General features: G+C 40.6%; 2 protein-coding genes across 4 annotated transcripts in view; one reads left to right on the top strand and one right to left on the bottom strand.

Annotated features, from left to right (window-relative positions):
- LOC103479150 (occludin-like) overlaps nucleotides 1-8373 on the top strand; it is a 20824-nt gene extending 12451 nt beyond the window's left edge. Inside the window, exons 5-9 of the mRNA XM_017310133.1 lie at nucleotides 1969-2117; nucleotides 3093-3365; nucleotides 3584-3755; nucleotides 5651-5692; nucleotides 7550-8373. Of these exons, the coding sequence (XP_017165622.1) occupies nucleotides 1969-2117; nucleotides 3093-3365; nucleotides 3584-3755; nucleotides 5651-5692; nucleotides 7550-7651 (738 nt within the window). The 3' untranslated portion in view covers nucleotides 7652-8373. The remainder of the gene's footprint in view (nucleotides 1-1968; nucleotides 2118-3092; nucleotides 3366-3583; nucleotides 3756-5650; nucleotides 5693-7549) is intronic.
- A 339-nt stretch (nucleotides 8374-8712) lies between these two features.
- nr2f6a (nuclear receptor subfamily 2, group F, member 6a) overlaps nucleotides 8713-16512 on the bottom strand; it is a 16733-nt gene continuing 8933 nt past the window's right edge. For 2 of the 3 annotated variants that reach the window (XM_008433428.2, XM_017310134.1), the window contains 3 exons: nucleotides 14320-14648; nucleotides 13945-14191; nucleotides 8713-11182 (listed from right to left, as the gene is read on the bottom strand). In XM_008433428.2, coding sequence (XP_008431650.1) covers nucleotides 10908-11182; nucleotides 13945-14191; nucleotides 14320-14648 — 851 coding nt within the window. In that variant the 3' untranslated portion in view covers nucleotides 8713-10907. The remainder of the gene's footprint in view (nucleotides 11183-13944; nucleotides 14192-14319; nucleotides 14649-16512) is intronic. The other variant, XM_008433429.2, reaches the window with a different exon arrangement.

The raw sequence follows: 16512 nt of genomic DNA, 5'->3' as shown, positions 1-16512 counted from the left end.
CTCCGGCTATAACGCCGGCTATAAGGCTGCTTACTCCGGTTCAAACGCCGGTTCTAAGGCCGCTAACTTCGGCTCTATAACGTCGGTTCTAAGGCTGCTTACTCCAGCTGTAACGCCGGGTATGAGGCCGCTAACTTCGGCTCTAAAGCCGGAGTAGCGCCCTATGTGAACCGACGAGTCGTTGAGGAGGGAGCAGTAGAGAATGGCTGGCCGAAATTAGCGTTCATGAATCGGATTAACCTTGAGCTAAACGCCGCTTGCACCGTGGAGCTCCAATATCTAACTTGAATCTAACTTCATTGTGGTATAACGCATGCGCTGTCTGATCTCCAAATTATGCCTTGCCTCTTCCGTGACACCTCTCACACACACGAAAAATTTCCCTCTCACACATACAAAACTGAGTGTCTCACATACAAAATAACGAGTCTATATTTTATTAGTTCATATGTGCAATCTTAGTCTTGTGAGTAAGACAAAAAAAAATTGTTTGCGTGTGTGAGATTTTAGTAGTGTATGTGCGCAATTGTAGTATTTTGTGTGTGCGTGTGCAAGATGTTAGTACAGTGTATGTGTGCGAGAAAGATAAAATGTGTGTGCGAGTTGTTAGTACAGTGTATGACTGAAAAGAAGAGAGTTTTAAGGAAGGTTATCACCAAATAATCCACTCTATTATACAACTCTGTTCACTGCAGGCTTTCTGTGTGCATTCATGCAGCAGTGAGGAACAGAACTGCCTCTGCGCTGTGTTTGAATTAATAAAGGGAGCAGAGGAGGCTCAGAGCAATCTGTGTGCTGCTTTAGTGAACAGTTTCATCAGCTGCATGCGTCACTTGTAGGCATTCTTGCAGGTTTTTGAATTTTTGTGTCAGTCAAAGTGACCCTTAGTTAAAATAAACAGAGAAGGGCCTCACTTCATTAAAGTAAGAGCAGCTTTGGCAGAGTAAATGACAGAATCCAACAGGAAGAATAGTTGTTGGAGTGTGTGAAGGGTGCAGCAACACAGTGTGTGTTGCTGCACCCTTGAGTGTGTGATATATATGTTGAGTGTGTGATATATATGTTCTGGTCATACTGTAAGCATGAAATATTTTCTAACTGTCAGGTTTTTGTCGTGTATCTGTGAGATAATGACTAATCATTTTCCACTTTGAATGTGACATTCTGCACATCCAGGTCAAGTCGACTGTAAACAAAGAAATCTAGAGAAAGAAAAACATAAAATAGCTGCAATAAATTGATTGCACACATCTGCCCACTCTGTTGAGCAGAGTGGGCAGATGGATTTCACTTTTCAGTCTTGTTTTGTGTGTGGCAGCCATATTGGAACAGAGGAAGTTCAGACAGATTTTTGTTTTTTTTTTCCTGAATGGAGGTCAAACTTTCTGACTTCCTGGGTCGAACTATGCAGCATTGAGCCCAAAATGAGGAGAAACCTTCTGCTTTCTTCATTTTGCTCATTGAGATGATATCAGGTTTATGCAGAACAAAACTTTAAAGGATCTAAATATGAGTCATATTTCTGTTTGGATGTGTTCAGTTACCTGTAACACAACATATTTGGCCTTTGAGCGTAAGTCAGTATTTTAAATGTGTTTTTTTTTACCGGGTGACTGACATTATAATCACATTCTAAACATTATGATTCTTTTGTGATTTCCTTATTTTTCCATTTGCTCCCTTCCCCAGCTGCATCCCTTCACCTGTGATTAGCTCCTCTGGCTCCTCTGTCATTTCATATTCCTTCCTTTCACTCACTGCTGGATCATCTGTCCCTACACTCCTCCGTTATTCTGCTCAAGTGTTTTCTGTTGCTTTTTGTATTTCTCACGGTTTCCCTGTGCTTCATATAAGTTTTTCTTTCCATTTTTATTCACTAAAAACTCAGAATATGATCCGACACTCTGCTTCATCGCCTCCACTTCCTTGATCTCAATAAAATGTGCAGTCTGTGGATGTTGTTGCCAGGTGAACCACGTCGGGGAGGCACGCAGCACCCAGCAGGCGCCCACCGTTGTGGTGTCAGAACGCGCGGCACCCGACCTCATGGCGGAGAACAGCGGCAGCGGCAGCCACAGCGAAGGGAAGAAGGAAGCTGATGCTTGTCTAATCTCCAGGTCAGGCCCCCCAAAGAGCTCTGACCTGGCGTGGACGCCCTCTGCACACCCACAGACAATACAGCAAAATATGTACAGAAATGTCAACTTTTAGAATGTTTTTTTATTCCCTATTCAATGATTACTATATTTATCTAGCATAAATGCTGCCTCACAGCTTCGGATTTTACTGGTCATGAGTTTTATTATCTATTATTACATATTATAACATTATTACCAGGAAATACAATTCTTCATCACAATCCCCTCTTTTGATTGATCATAAAAAATGTGTAATATTTTGTTTTAATCACATCAAAATGTATTTTATTCTCACAGTTCTTATGGTTCTTTGCTGCTGAATGCTTCCTCTGGTATTTTTCTTATCATAAACTTTTTCATTTCTTGCTTTACTACGCCAGCTGGAGGAACACAGCAGCTTGATGAATCAGAAAATCAACATCAGAAATAATGTTTAGTGACACTTTATCTGAAGGGGTGTGCAAAGACTGACATGACACTGTCATAAAATAATAACAGTGAACATGAAGGATTTTTCATGAATGTTTGTGACTCGTCATTAAGTGTAATACAGTAATTAATGAAACTTTTAATGCAAGTTTTAAAGCGACTTTGTCTTTAAAGTGTTATTATTTACCGAATGACGTTCATGGCAATAATTAACATTCATGAAGACTCCTTCATGTTCATGACTGTATCTTATGCACACCCCTTCAAATAAAGTCTTACCTAACGTGTAAATCAATTATTTTAACGTATATCTTTAAAAAAAATTGAAAAACATAAAACAAAAATTATGATGAAAAGTTTAGAATTATTGTTATTATTTTTGTTTTATTTTTGCATTTCTTTTCCTCATCAGTGTACCCCATGGCTCCCACTTTGAAAAAAAAAAACCCATCGATCTAGGTTTTGAAATGTTAAAGTCTGTGTGAAAATGTTTCTCTCATTGCTGATTTTGTGTTTCTTGAACAGCGCCAGGTGCGACCCTGAGCCTGTGTACCAAAACACCAGAGCTACGGTTTGTTCCAGCAGCTCCTACGAGACCGACAGCGTGAGGAAACCTCCTCTTCATCACACCAACAAGAGGGAGCCTCCTCTTCATCACACCAACAAGCAGCCGCAGAAACAGCTCAGAGAACCCACTCCTGCTGCTCAGCTGGCGGCCGAGTCCCAGTACGAAACTGGTTACACCTCAGGGGACACTGGTAATGAGCTGGACTGGGACCAGAGAGATTACCTGTACAGGTGGGTCAGGTCTCTGCTGCTGTCTCCACCTTCATCTGATACATCAGAGAGAGAGAATGACAGAAACATGCATCATTCAAAAATATAGCAATATATTTTGTGATGACTATAATCTTTATGTCACGCTAACTGGCTGTTGAAGTGATTACTGTTTCACGCATGAGATACTGATGAACATGCGGTTCAGTGACAGTAAAACTGCTACTGTGTGCCTCCAGGCTGTACCCGGCCATAACCACAGACGAGCAGCGCCGCCAGTACAAGAAAGAGTTCGACTCGGATCTGGCCCACTACAAGAGGCTCTGCTCTGAGATGGACCACGTCAGTGACCAGGTGCACAAACTGAGCCGAGAGCTGGACACACTGGACAAAGGCTCCGTGAGGTACCAGGTAACCAGAGAGAGGACTGCTGGCCAGGAGAAAAGCCTCAGCTACTTTGATATGCTTTATTTTTGCTTTATATTTAGTGCCTTGCAAAAGTATTCACCCACCCCCCGCCCCCTCCGCCTTGATCTTTTTAACATCTGTTTACCATTCTTACATAAACTTTTATTAGATTTTTATTTATTTTTTGCTACACCAGGAGAGTCCAAACGTTCTAGTTACATGGGCCAAAATTGTCAAGTTAAAGCTGCAGGATATAACTTTTATAAACTTTTTTTATTTTTTTATTTAAGCTGCCACTGTGTTGTGACATTATGGTAGGAGACAGATACTCTGTGAATCAAACTTCTCTGACTTCTCCCAGCGCTAACTAGAAGCAGCCAATGGACCTTACCACAGGGGTCGCGTTTCACTGGCTAATGCCCATTTTACGTCACAGCGCAGCTAATACGTGCCTTACCGTCTCACAAACACAAGCTACAGTAGTAAACACATGCTAATGTACATTGTGGACTAGCAGACCGACAGAAAGTTTTTGCGTCAGGACTCGAAAAAGAATGGTTCTCCACTGTCAGTGGGGTATCTGTACAGTAAAACAGCAGTAATCAGCTGCTGTGTGCAGCTGATTACTGAACGGATCTGAAACGGATTTTGGAAATCCGTTTCCAGAATCGGATTTGATATTGTGATCAAAGCGTGTGCACGACTGCATTTGCAGCTCAACCGTCGTAGGATCAATAAGAACAAAGGATTGTGTGCTGGTTTAAGTATTATTGCTTTGCTTTCTTTGTGTTTAGTAAATGAAAAAAAGAAAGTCAATAATAAACACATCCATTATGAAAACCTTTTAGCCAAGTGCAGCATAATGGCAGTACCTATACAACTTCTACACCCTGAAGCCTGTCTGTTACAACCTCACGTTAGCTGAACAGATCAATATTCAATGTGTACCGTATGTGACATACATTAAAGATTTAATTTTACTTGAAAAGGCTTTTTACTAATCTGTAATCGTGTTAGCCACGCTAGCACCGAGTACCGTGTATCAGGCCTAGGCACACTCAAACATTTGCCAACAAACCATGAATGTCCGACTTACCCAAGAACAATAGGCATCAGTGATCTTGTCCACAGCTATATTTATGCTGAGGGTGTGAGAATCTGCTGTTTTTATCATTGACGGGTAGCATTTCGCTGTGACGCGCACAATGTTAGAGGCATTGCGTGGCTAAAACACATTGATGTCGTCCAAAAAAGATGACATGAACTTGCTGGTTCCCTTGTCCATTGTCGTGGCTGATATATTGTGAAAATCCAGCAGAAATGCTAAACTAATCGACTCAGAAATACTTTGCAGAGAGTCAGTCGAAATGAAAGACGCCATGTTTACATAAACTAAGCATCGCAAGGCTTTGTTTGTGAGACATGCAGCCACGTGGGATTTTAGAGGGCGTTTCTGGGCGGAGCTTGGTAAGGTCCATCAGAGCCCCGAGGTGGGTCTGATGTAGCGAAAGCTTCTGCAGTCATAACAGAGGTTCACATGAGGCTTAACATTTTGTGTTCAGTTTTTACTGAACAAGCAGACTCTCTGAAAGCAAACTCTACGGGGATGTATTCAGGAGAATCAGACTGAAGGAGAATGAGGATAAATATATCCTGCCATCCTTTTCCAAATGTTATACTTTAAAATCTCTTCAGCTATGTGCTAATTTGGGTTTATTACATAAAATCTCAACAGATAAAAAATGAATGAGAAAAAAACACAAAAAGCAGGTCGGAATGCTTTTGCAGGGTGCTTTATTTGTTTGTTTTTTGCTCTGTTTAGCTCTAGATAAGTCAAGACTGCAATTTTTGTTGAACTTTGTGAACATGTGAGTGGAACATTTGTTTGTGGCCTGCAGGGTGTAGCAGATGAATACAACCGGCTGAAAGACCTGAAAAAGGTATGGTGACCTCTGACCTCTGTGTCCATTGGAGCCTTTAACCTGTTAGCTACATCTTCTGTCACTCTGTTACACACAGCTGGAACCAGATATTTACATACGCTGAATAATTTTTTCACTGTCTGAAGTCAAATAGACAAAACCCTGGTGAGAACATTTTTTTTGTAGCTTTCCTCAAATTCAAAAGTTTACATACATGTAGTCAGTATCCAGGAGACTGCCTTATCCTGTATGACATAAGTTTGGTCGTTGTAGCTAAGCCAAAACAAGAAAAGTTTGATTTAACTTCAGACAGTGAGGAAAAATGGTTGTGTCTTTTTCAGTCAGTGTATGTAAAAGCCTGGCTTTAACTCTTAAACTAACAGCTTGTTGAAGAATCTTTTGGTTGATTTTCAGGGTTTTTGTTAGGACATCTTGTGACAGTTTCCTGGGAACCTCTGTGATTTTCTGGCTCTTTTATTTCTGGACTTTGGCTAGGCCATTCTAAAACTTTGGCTTTCCTCACAGAAAGTCATCCTGTGTTGATTTAGATGAAAGCTTATCGTGATACTAACAAATAATATCACTTTTTATTGTCACCTTCCTAGCAAACAGCTGACAGTCCTGTTTTGAAACTGACAGCTACTTTAACTGTTTATATTTCATCTGACTAAAACCTGAGGTCCAGCTGTGTTGTTTTGTCACATTCTGGGAGATTTTAGTCAGGAAGTAATAATTTATTTTAAAAAAAATCCTCCTGCTTTGCCGCTCTTCTTAATCCAGACATGTGGAGAACATAGAAGTCGTAACAAACTAAAAATAATTTATGGTTCCTCAAATTCACAAAAATTTATATTAGCTGCAAATCCAGAAAATGAATCCAGAAGTGCATTAACAAAGCATTAGATTAAGGGTGTTAATATTTATGGGACCAGCTGTTTAGTTTTTACTATTTCCTTCTAACAGATTATTTTTTTTGCTAAACATCAAATCCTCAGTTTTACATGAAAACCCAGGAAATGTTAACTTTGCTGTGCAGACACCTCCAGGAACCGGAGCGTTCTGTTGCCGTTCCCTTGGTTTTCTTTTGCACAGTAAGAACACGAGCAAACAGAGGTGATAACATCAGCAGCAACAGGACTCAATATGTCATGGAGCTCCGAAGCAGCATGGCGAGGGAAGGATTTTAATAATAACAAAATATTTACAGCAAGGCATGAAGGTACAGGCTGAGGAACCGGGTAGGACAGGAAACCAAGGTGTCTGGTTGCATAGGAACCAGCTGAGTGTAATCAGGGGAATGCTGAGCAGCCGAGGGAAAGCATGAGCAGCAAACAGAGGGAAGGAGACTGATAAACACAGATGGAGCTGAACAAGACTCAAAGGGATCCACAAATCAGACAGGGAAACCCTAACACTGTAATGTGTAGAGATTTATTGTTATTAGCTGTTTGTTAGAGCAATGAGACACACAATGAGACCAGAACGCAGAACATTAGGCAAAAAGGATGAAAACTAAAATAATACATGTCAACCGTCAACAGTTTTCAAAAATGTTCAGAGCATTGCTTATGCAAATCAGCAGACATTTTCAGAGCACTTTTTGTGCAGTCCAAAGTTTAATTCTTGAAGTCTGTTTACGACTTGTTTTAGAGTTTATTTTTGAAAGTTTGAGTTTTGCGTTTGATTATAATTCAAACGCAAAAAAAGAAGTAATAAAAATCAAAGGGAAGCAAAGAAAAGTTTGCACCAGCCAAACGCCCCCGCAAATGTTCTTGACGTGGGCAGATACAAAATGCCTGAATGAAGCTCAGGATCATTTAGACACAAAACAGGACATCTGTAGGTACTACTGATAATATTGCTTTTTTTTTCCAGACTGAAGACCATCAGGCTAAGAAGAAACAAAGCAAAGAACTTCGAAGAAAACTTTTCCACATCAAACATCTGGTGAAAATCTACGATCAAGGCTTCTGTTAAAGAACCTCCAGAGAACACATTGGCCCTTTGGAGTCAGTATTAAGTTGTTGCCTCTATATATATATATATATATATATATATATATATATACACACACATACATACACACAACAGAAACTGTTATGCCGCACGTGAAGTCAACACATTCTCTAGCTTATCTGTAAAAGTGCCAGGATGTTTTCTGAGACTGATCTGTTGCTCAGTTATTTTAGGTTTCCTTCAGCCGACAGAACCAAAACATACGTCACCAATGAACGTAGGGGGACGAGTGAAAGACTTACCATATAGTTTGCATGAATACACTTGAGTTGTCACATGTTGCTGTGTTTATTTGGCATTTCTCATACAGATAAAAGTACCACATTTTCTAAAGAAGCTTTGACGCAACGTCATGTTTGATTCTTTTAATAACAGCCATATACAGGAAATCTGGAGTCTTAGAAAACCCAGATAACAGATAAAAAAAAAATATATGTTCCTCTTCAGTCCTCTAAAACATGGCTGAGCATTTAAACAGGCCCAGCAGAAGGGTTACAAATGTTAAATATTTCACCTACAAGTGAAGGTTTCAAAAAACAAAGAAAAGAAGAAAAACGAGAGAATGTGAAGTTTACTACAACAGCATGTTAGGGCAATTAGAGGTAGAAAAATAAGTACATTTCTGGCAAAAAACTGAAATTTTGATATTATGCTCAGACATTTTCTGGGGGAAAAACCCTGTAAATTTTATAAATGTCCTTTTTTTTCTAGAAAATGTGTGAGATTAATCTCAAAATGTCTGTTTTTTGGCAGAAATGTACCAATTTTTCTATTCTAATGGCCTCCATCACATCATCTGGAACCTGCTTCTTGAACTAATCACATGAGGTAAATCCAATAGGACCAGGCTCTCCGTTTCAACTCAAACAGTGGAGCGTTTTGGTTTTTTTGGCATAGACTCTCCTCTGATCCATCAGCTCCATCCCCCACCAGCAGCTCCAGCTCTGTTCTCGTTCTGTTGGCTTCCTTCATGTTTCAGTGGAGGTATTTTCATCTCAGAGGAAAAAAAAGCATTTAGGAGCTACGAGTTAAAGGAATACTTTAATGTTGAAATCAAACTTGATTAATAGTGTAAATGATGAAAAAAAAAAAAACATCTCGACATCAGAGAACCAAAAATATCATCTGAACATGCAAAAAGACAAAGTTGGCGTCAATATATATAGATATATACATATTTTAATACATTTTCAAGAGATTGCAGCCCCCAGGTGTAGTACAGCGCCTTGCAAAAGTATTCACACCCCTTCGTTTCCACAAAGCAAACCATTGGTGATGATCAATAGAAAGTTAGTGCATAATTGTAAAGTTCAAGGAAAGGCATAATTGTTTTTAAAATAAAAGTGAAAAGTGTGTCAAACACTTTTTCTGCCCCTTTGATACTCCTGAATAAAAATCCATTGCAACCAATGACCAGAATTTAATCTGGCACCATTAGAGGACCAGCATCACCATAGCGACTAGAGGACCCCGGCAGTAGATCAGGGACGAAAGTGTGGAGAAGTTTACAGTAGAGATTGAGGTCTCATGATGTCTGAAAAATTATGGACATTTAGCATGTAAGATAAAAGCAACTGTGTCTAGAGAACTCCTCGAGTTTAAGCTTCACCTGGTTCAAATTCTCTAAAAAAAATATCTTGTCCAATTATTAATTGGTTAACAAGCAGAGTCCAGCAGAAAGGCCTGATCTCTTCACGTGTTGAAGGATTTTTAGTTGCAGATTATTTCTTTGATACAAATTATCAAGTGTTCACTAAAATAATGCTGTTATTGCATTTTAGGGAATAAAATGTTTATTTTCTTATTTAAGAAAATGAATTGTCTGTTTATTTGCACCTTCTCGTGTATTTCTAATATTGTGTAAAATAACCTTGTGTTTTTTTCCTTTTCTTGTCATTTTTCTTTTTATCAACTTATTTTATTATCGTTCTTGTACAACACTTTGATGCAGTTTTACACCGGATGGATGGACTTGTCAGAATAATTCATTACTAAAATAATGGTTAGTTGCAGCTCTGGTAAATATTAGTTGTAGACTCCACAAGACAGAAAAGTAGGAAGAAAGATACTGTTAAAGGGAAGCACAGAAAGTCCTAGGTTCAATTCCCATTCTCTGACCATTTACCACAGGCCTTCCCCTTCCATCCTCCACCTCTTTCCTGACAAAATTCTGTTTAATAAAAGCCACTAGAGCCAAAACTGATCCGGGTCGGTCAGGTGGGCGGAGCCACATGAAACGCAAAAAACCGCCATAAACCAAGCTCTTCCTCATTCCCCAGGAGAGCAGCAGCTGGAGTTTTTATTTGATGTGCTTCGTTGTGTCTGTACATCATAGAAACTTCCAATAAAAACACATGGCCGTTCGGGGCTGCAACTCCACAAATGTGTGTGAATACTGTAGCAAGGCGCTTTGTAAAGGGACATAAAGTGATTCTTCACTGCTAAAAATCAATCTTCTAATTTTCCTTTGTCAATTCAAAATTCCACGTCGGCCTTATGCATCTCATTCATAAAATGTATCCAAACGAAGCAGAGTAAACTGTACTGAGACATTTAAAAACTAATCTTTTTAAAAGACAACAGAAAATGACAGGATTTTTTTTTAAAAGATACAAGACAGAGCTCCTGAGCCAGAAGGAGCTCCAGGTTCATCGGCCTCGATAGCAAGGCAGTTGTCAAAAAGAAGGCGGTTTCTGGTGAACAAATCCTACAGGAAATATCCGACTAAAGCATTCTGATGTCTAATGAGGTATCGGTCTGTTCCCAATGGAGCCGTTTGTAGTTTAGTATTCTTTATCCACTCCTCTGATGCGTTTACCATGACGACAATCTGAGGATGATGTCAGAAACTTTGGTGATTTTCCTTCGTCTTGTTCAGCCTGGCAGACAAAACTCGTAATTCATGAGACAAACCCGTTCCAGTCATGATGCGCAGCATGGAGGAAAGAACCGTTTTGTCCTCTATGAGGATCCGTAGCAGGGTGCTGCTGTTCCCTGCTGTTCCTTGCGTGAGGCTGAGTTTAGTCGATATGACATGTGGGCTGCGGCAGCCATATTGGATCCCAGCGTGCGGAGCTGCATTCTGGCACCGGAGAGACCAGGTTGGCAACGAGACGGGAAAGGGAGGATGGACGGCCAGCTGGCACCGCGCCTCACAAGCATACAGAAGGACGGTGATGAGTCAGGAGGTGGTGGCTGGGTGGGCTAGGGGGTGGAGCTACTGCCCCGGGACATACGGCCAGCTGATGGAGCTTCCGGAGAGCTGCATGTCTCGGATCAGTGTCTCGATGGGGGTCTTCCCCACCAGGCGCATGAAGAAGAGCTGGGAGATGAGGCTGGCGGGGACGGCACGCAGCGCCGGCAGGCGCAGCAGCAGCCGGCCGAAGCGCTGCGGCTGCGACGGGTACTGCATGCGCTCGTACTCCGTCAGCGCCACCTGGGCCTTCTCCTGCAGTGACTCCACGTGGACCGGGTCGGTCAGACCGCAGGCGTCTGCAGAGGGGAGGGGAGGTTATTTAACGGTGTGTGGGAAGGTTACATAAAGGAGTCGTGATGAGCTGAGAGAATAAACCACTCCACAGCTGATCTCAACTTTATCTAAAAAACCTAAACGCTTCATGTTGAGCTGCTTCTTTAATGTTTCCTGTCACAATAAGCAATACGTCAGTCAAACACATGATAAATTCAAACAAGTTCAATAATTTCCACCGGTATGATTTATTGTTTTTCTCTACCAAAAACTGGATGATAAAAGCTTGGTTTTTTTCCCCCCTTTCTTCTTCGTGATTAATTTTGTTGTTTATTTTGTACATTTAAAATGTCTTTCAATTCCAATGTTAAATGTTTATTAGAATTTCAAGTTTATTCATCTTTGATAATGTGTTCATTATTATGCAATCTCAAAACAACAATATTATTATTTTCTTGCAATAAATTCTGGGACAATTTATTGTTGAACAAAATTTGTAGTTGTGACTGGGATATTTCCAGCAGCAGTGCCGACGCTCGTTACCGTAGATTTTCCCCAGTAACTATTGAAGTAAATGAAAATATTGATGTTTTGAGACCATTTTCAAGAAATACACAGAGAATGACATCATTCAAGTTCGTCCTCTCATTGACGAAAAAATAAGTTTTATAACAGAACACTTGACACTGGAACTGGAAGATATTTCAAATATGAAAAATTAAACAACCAAAAAGAATAAATAAAATAGGCACACAAACAACAAAAGCCATAAATAAAATGGATTGTGATGTCTGTAATTTCCCTTCAAAAAATATCAATCTTCAGAAAGAAAATTGAGTTAATTACATTTTATTGAGTGATTAAAAGTGAAATTATCCGTTTTGACTGACTGAGTTGCTGTTTTTCTGAAACTTTTACTCAACTTGTTTTCTGTTTGCTATTTAATGTCTTCATTTTAATTTTATTGTTTTTATCTTTGTTTTATGTTATGATGGTTGGTGTAAACTGTGAAGCACTTTGAAGCCATTTATTTTAATTGTGCTATACAAATAAATTTGACATTGATTAACTGATTGCTTATTGTAACAGATTAATGGTGAAAAGCACAAAGCTGCACAATGATCACTGCTGTTGCTCAAGCGCAGGAAACAAAACGGAACAACCGCAGTTTCATCAACAGGCCAAGAGATGGCGCTACAGCAGGTCAGATCAATAATTAATATCAGCAACCATTTCTTTTTTGCACACCAGTCTGTTTCGAAACATATTCTACCAGCAGCCAGAAGTTTACATACAGCAAATTAAAAAAAGACAAACACATCCTGAAGTTAAAGACCAAAACTTCTCCTTTTTTATTCTCAGAATCACCAAAAGAGTTTCTGTTGGCTAAATGTCACAATACTGAGAGAAAGAATATGTTTAAAATTAAAGAATGCATGCATTAATTCTTATGGCTCTAAAAATAAAAAAAAGAACTTGGAAAGGTTAACTTATTAAAATAAAGGCATCCAGTTTGCTTGATTGAAAAAACACGAGCCTTGCAGTAAGCAATTAATTACATGATAAATTACAATGAGCTTGATAAATTCTATTCTGATTAATATTTCTGAAAAAAAATTGCTTACAGAGACATCATAATCTAATTTATGGCTTTGGTTGCAAGTGGTTTTTATTTTTTCCATTTTTTTTTTTATTGTTTTTGTCGTGTTTTATTATATTTATTATCTTCCAGTATTGACTTGTTTAAAACATTAAAGTGTATTGGTCTTTGAGATGTTATATTAATATATCACTTAGAAATTATCTCAAAACACCAATATTATTATTTTTCACAATAATTACTGGTACAATTTATCGTCCAGCAACATGTGTTACACTGTCTTTGATAAACACAACTCCTGCTGTGTTTAACAAACTTTAATAATTCAATACAAAGATCAGTATTTGTGGATTTTACTGTGATGAATATCTTAAATATTTGAAAAGAAAAATCAGTTTGGGAAGCTAGACTGCTACTTGGCAGGCTATTTGGCTAGTGTTCACAAAGCAGCCAGTCCTGCAATGCCATTTGTTTTTCTTGGCTGTACCCTCAAGAATTAGATATGAAAGACTAGAGATGTTAGTTTCTGCTGTAGTGCTCAGAGGGTTTCCATTGTGCTTATTCATTCATTCATATTTAGGTATATTTGTTGTTTGAACTATTAAAATTACTAGTTCTATGCAATTTTAGAGGGGGTCACAAGTATTTGCAGATTTTAGCTGTTTGTAGCCCTTAACACCCACAAAAACCGTGGTCCACTGTACTCTGAAATTAAGGAGAAGGCAAAAGTGTGTTTATTAAAAGTTTAATATTTTGTGTTGGACCCCATATTTTTAAAATTACAATAAAAAGTCTCTGACATCACATCAGGTGCTGACCCTTTAACAACATTTCAACCGGCATCGCACTGAGAAGTAGCTGGTATAATGAGTTCAGCAAAGGCACAGTTCCCCCAGGTGTTTGCTAATTGCTGCTGGCTAGTGTGAAGGAGGTGAGGGAGATTGTCCAAACAGCCATTTTGCGCAGCTGAATGGTTGCCACAGAGATTAAAGGATTTCTCAAACATGCATGAAAAAAATCCAAGCAACACTCCCGGTATGTTTTTGATGAGGGAATAACATTATAACATGATGTAAAGCTCAAAAGTGAATGTTATATGGTACTGCCCCTTTAATTCATGTGAACTCAGAACTGCAGTGAGGGAAAACAGTGACCCCGAGGACAGGCGTGAACAACAACAATCACCTGGTGAGAAGAGAGCGATGGCCTTGAGGCAGCTGTACTCGGCCGAGTCCACCTGCAGCCTCATCAGCTTCTCCACCTGGTCCTGGAACATCCTCACCTGGTCCATGAAGGACACCACGCGCTCAGCCGACATGGGCGACGAGTGGAAGCCGGCCGCCGCCAGCAGGGGCGCCATGTGCAGCGGCAGGGCCGACTGAGCCGCATTGAGGATGAAAAGCTCGCTCCAGCTCAGCCTCAGCAGCGCCACCTGTGGGTTGGAGGAACGATCACAACCTGGTTTTGTTCTTCGTTTTAATCTGACTGCAGTTTGTTTCTCAGAGGATTTTCAGCAGCCAGGAGTAAAAAATAAAAAAAACACAGACATGAAGAGCTGACCTGATCCGACACAGGCAGCTCAGGGAAGTAGGGAATGTTCCTGGCCCACTCCACAGTGCTGAAGAGCAGCCGAGCGGCCAGCTCACAGATGTTATCGATGCCCATGGCGTTGTCTGGACCTGCCTGCTGGTTGTACTGGTGTCCGTATCGGCTGTTGGGGTACGGCTCTGCCCGGAGCAGCTGGGATATGAGCTCCGACACCGGCTGGCCCCCTCCGCCGCCCCCATTGTTGTTGTAGAACTCACTCCCACCGATGCCGCTGGCGCCACCTATGGGTGTGATGGAGGGACTGAGGCTCGGCTGAGGTGGGATCCGCCCGCGTTGAACTGCTGTAGTTTGGTTGGGGGACCAGGGGGGAAGGTGAAGGGGGGAGGGAAACAAGATGCAGGATTTTGGGGAGGTTGGAGAACAAACAAAATGTTTGAGAAGTTAAAGTATGTCACTTATCAGCAAAGAAGATGCTAAACTATTAGGTGGATCTGAAGGCAGACGGAAACTTTAATAAGAGCTTGAAGAATATCACTTTTAATACCGTCACAATAACCAGTTAATCAATCATATAATAAATTAAAATCAAGTCAGTAAGTTCCATTGTGTTGATTAATATTTTTGAAGGGCAATTTTGACATCATTAGCTCTTTCATTTGTGATTTTTATTTCCATCCATCCATTTTCTTACACCCTTTGCCCAGCAACCCTCCCGTCCCTCAGTGGGGTTGCTGGTGCCCATCTCCAGCTAACATTCCGGGCAAGAGGCGGGGTCACCCTGGACAGGTCGCCTGTCTGTCGCAGGGCAGCACAGAGACACACAGGACACACAACCATGCACACACACACTGACACCTAGGGGCAATTTGGAGAGGCCAATTAACCTGACAGTCATGTTTTTGGACTGTGGGAGGAAACCGGAGTACCCGGAGAAAACCCACGCATGCACAGGGAGAACATGCAAACTCCATGCAGAAAGACCCGGGCCGGGAATCGAACCCAGAACCTTCTTGCTGCAAGGCAACAGCTCTACCAACTGCGCCACTGTGCAGCCCGATTTTTATTTCCATTTTATTTATTGTTTATGGTCGTTTTTTTTATGTTGTTTTTTATATCCTCCAGTTCTTGTGTTAAATGTTCTTTACAAAATTAACGTTAACTGATCTTTGAGAACAAACTTGCATTATTGCACCATTATTACTTGAAAATGGTCCCAACAATATTATCACTTATTGTAATAACTTCTGGGACAATTTATCGTCCAGTAAAATTTCTCATCGTGACAGGCGTAATCACTTTGTTCAGAAATCTGAGCAAAAATATAAAATTCTTAAAAGGGCAGTATTATGCGTTTTCCAGGTCATTTTACAGCACAATCAAGTAACGATGTTGCCTTCAGTTGTATTTAACTTCGCAATTTAAAGCGTTGAAATTTGGCCTCCCGCTCTTTTTGAAACTGCCTTCAGGAAGTCATCACAACATGGCTCCTCTATTATCCCTTTAACTACATTTTACCAGCATTCCTACAATGAGCTCAAGAGATCCGTAGTCCTACCAGGTGATTGCTAATTGCTGCTGGCTAGCCTGAAGAAGCTGAGTGGGGGAGTCGTGGGGAGAAGGCTGCTCTGTAATGTGGAAGCTCAGGAGCTACATCTATGTCCGTGTCCATCCAGGCATTTGGAACAGCTGAATGGTTGCCATGGAGATTAAATGATCTCTCAAACACCCATGAAAGAATTAAGCCAACACTTTTGATGAGTGAATAACATGACATAAAGCTAAAAAAGTGGATTTTACACAACACTGCCCGTTTAGCAGACAGAGCTCCAAAGCAATCAGTTTCAGAAACAGAAGGTTCACCATGACTCGCAGCATTACTGGTGAATCAGAGGGCAGCTGGATTACTGACCGCTACATTCAGGGAAAGGAGTTCATGTGGCGAGCTTATGCAAGAACCAGCTCATCCCAGAGCGAGCTGCAGAATCCTAAACAGGAACGCAGCAGAGATGCTGACCTCTGACCTCTCCGTGCAGGCGGTGCAGCAGAGAGAAGTTTTCTACAGGGAGCCATAATGTGTCTCATTAGCATGCTTTATGATCTGTGATTATGAGGAAAGAAACAACTAAACACTCGAGAGAGAGAGAGAGAGAGAGAGAGAGAGAGAGAGAGAGAGAGAGAGAGAGAGAGAGAGAGAGAGAGAGAGAG

Source organism: Poecilia reticulata, linkage group LG17 (genome assembly GCF_000633615.1).
Source record: "Poecilia reticulata strain Guanapo linkage group LG17, Guppy_female_1.0+MT, whole genome shotgun sequence".
Taxonomy (NCBI): domain Eukaryota; kingdom Metazoa; phylum Chordata; class Actinopteri; order Cyprinodontiformes; family Poeciliidae; genus Poecilia; species Poecilia reticulata.
This window is presented reverse-complemented; position numbering and strand designations above follow the sequence as displayed.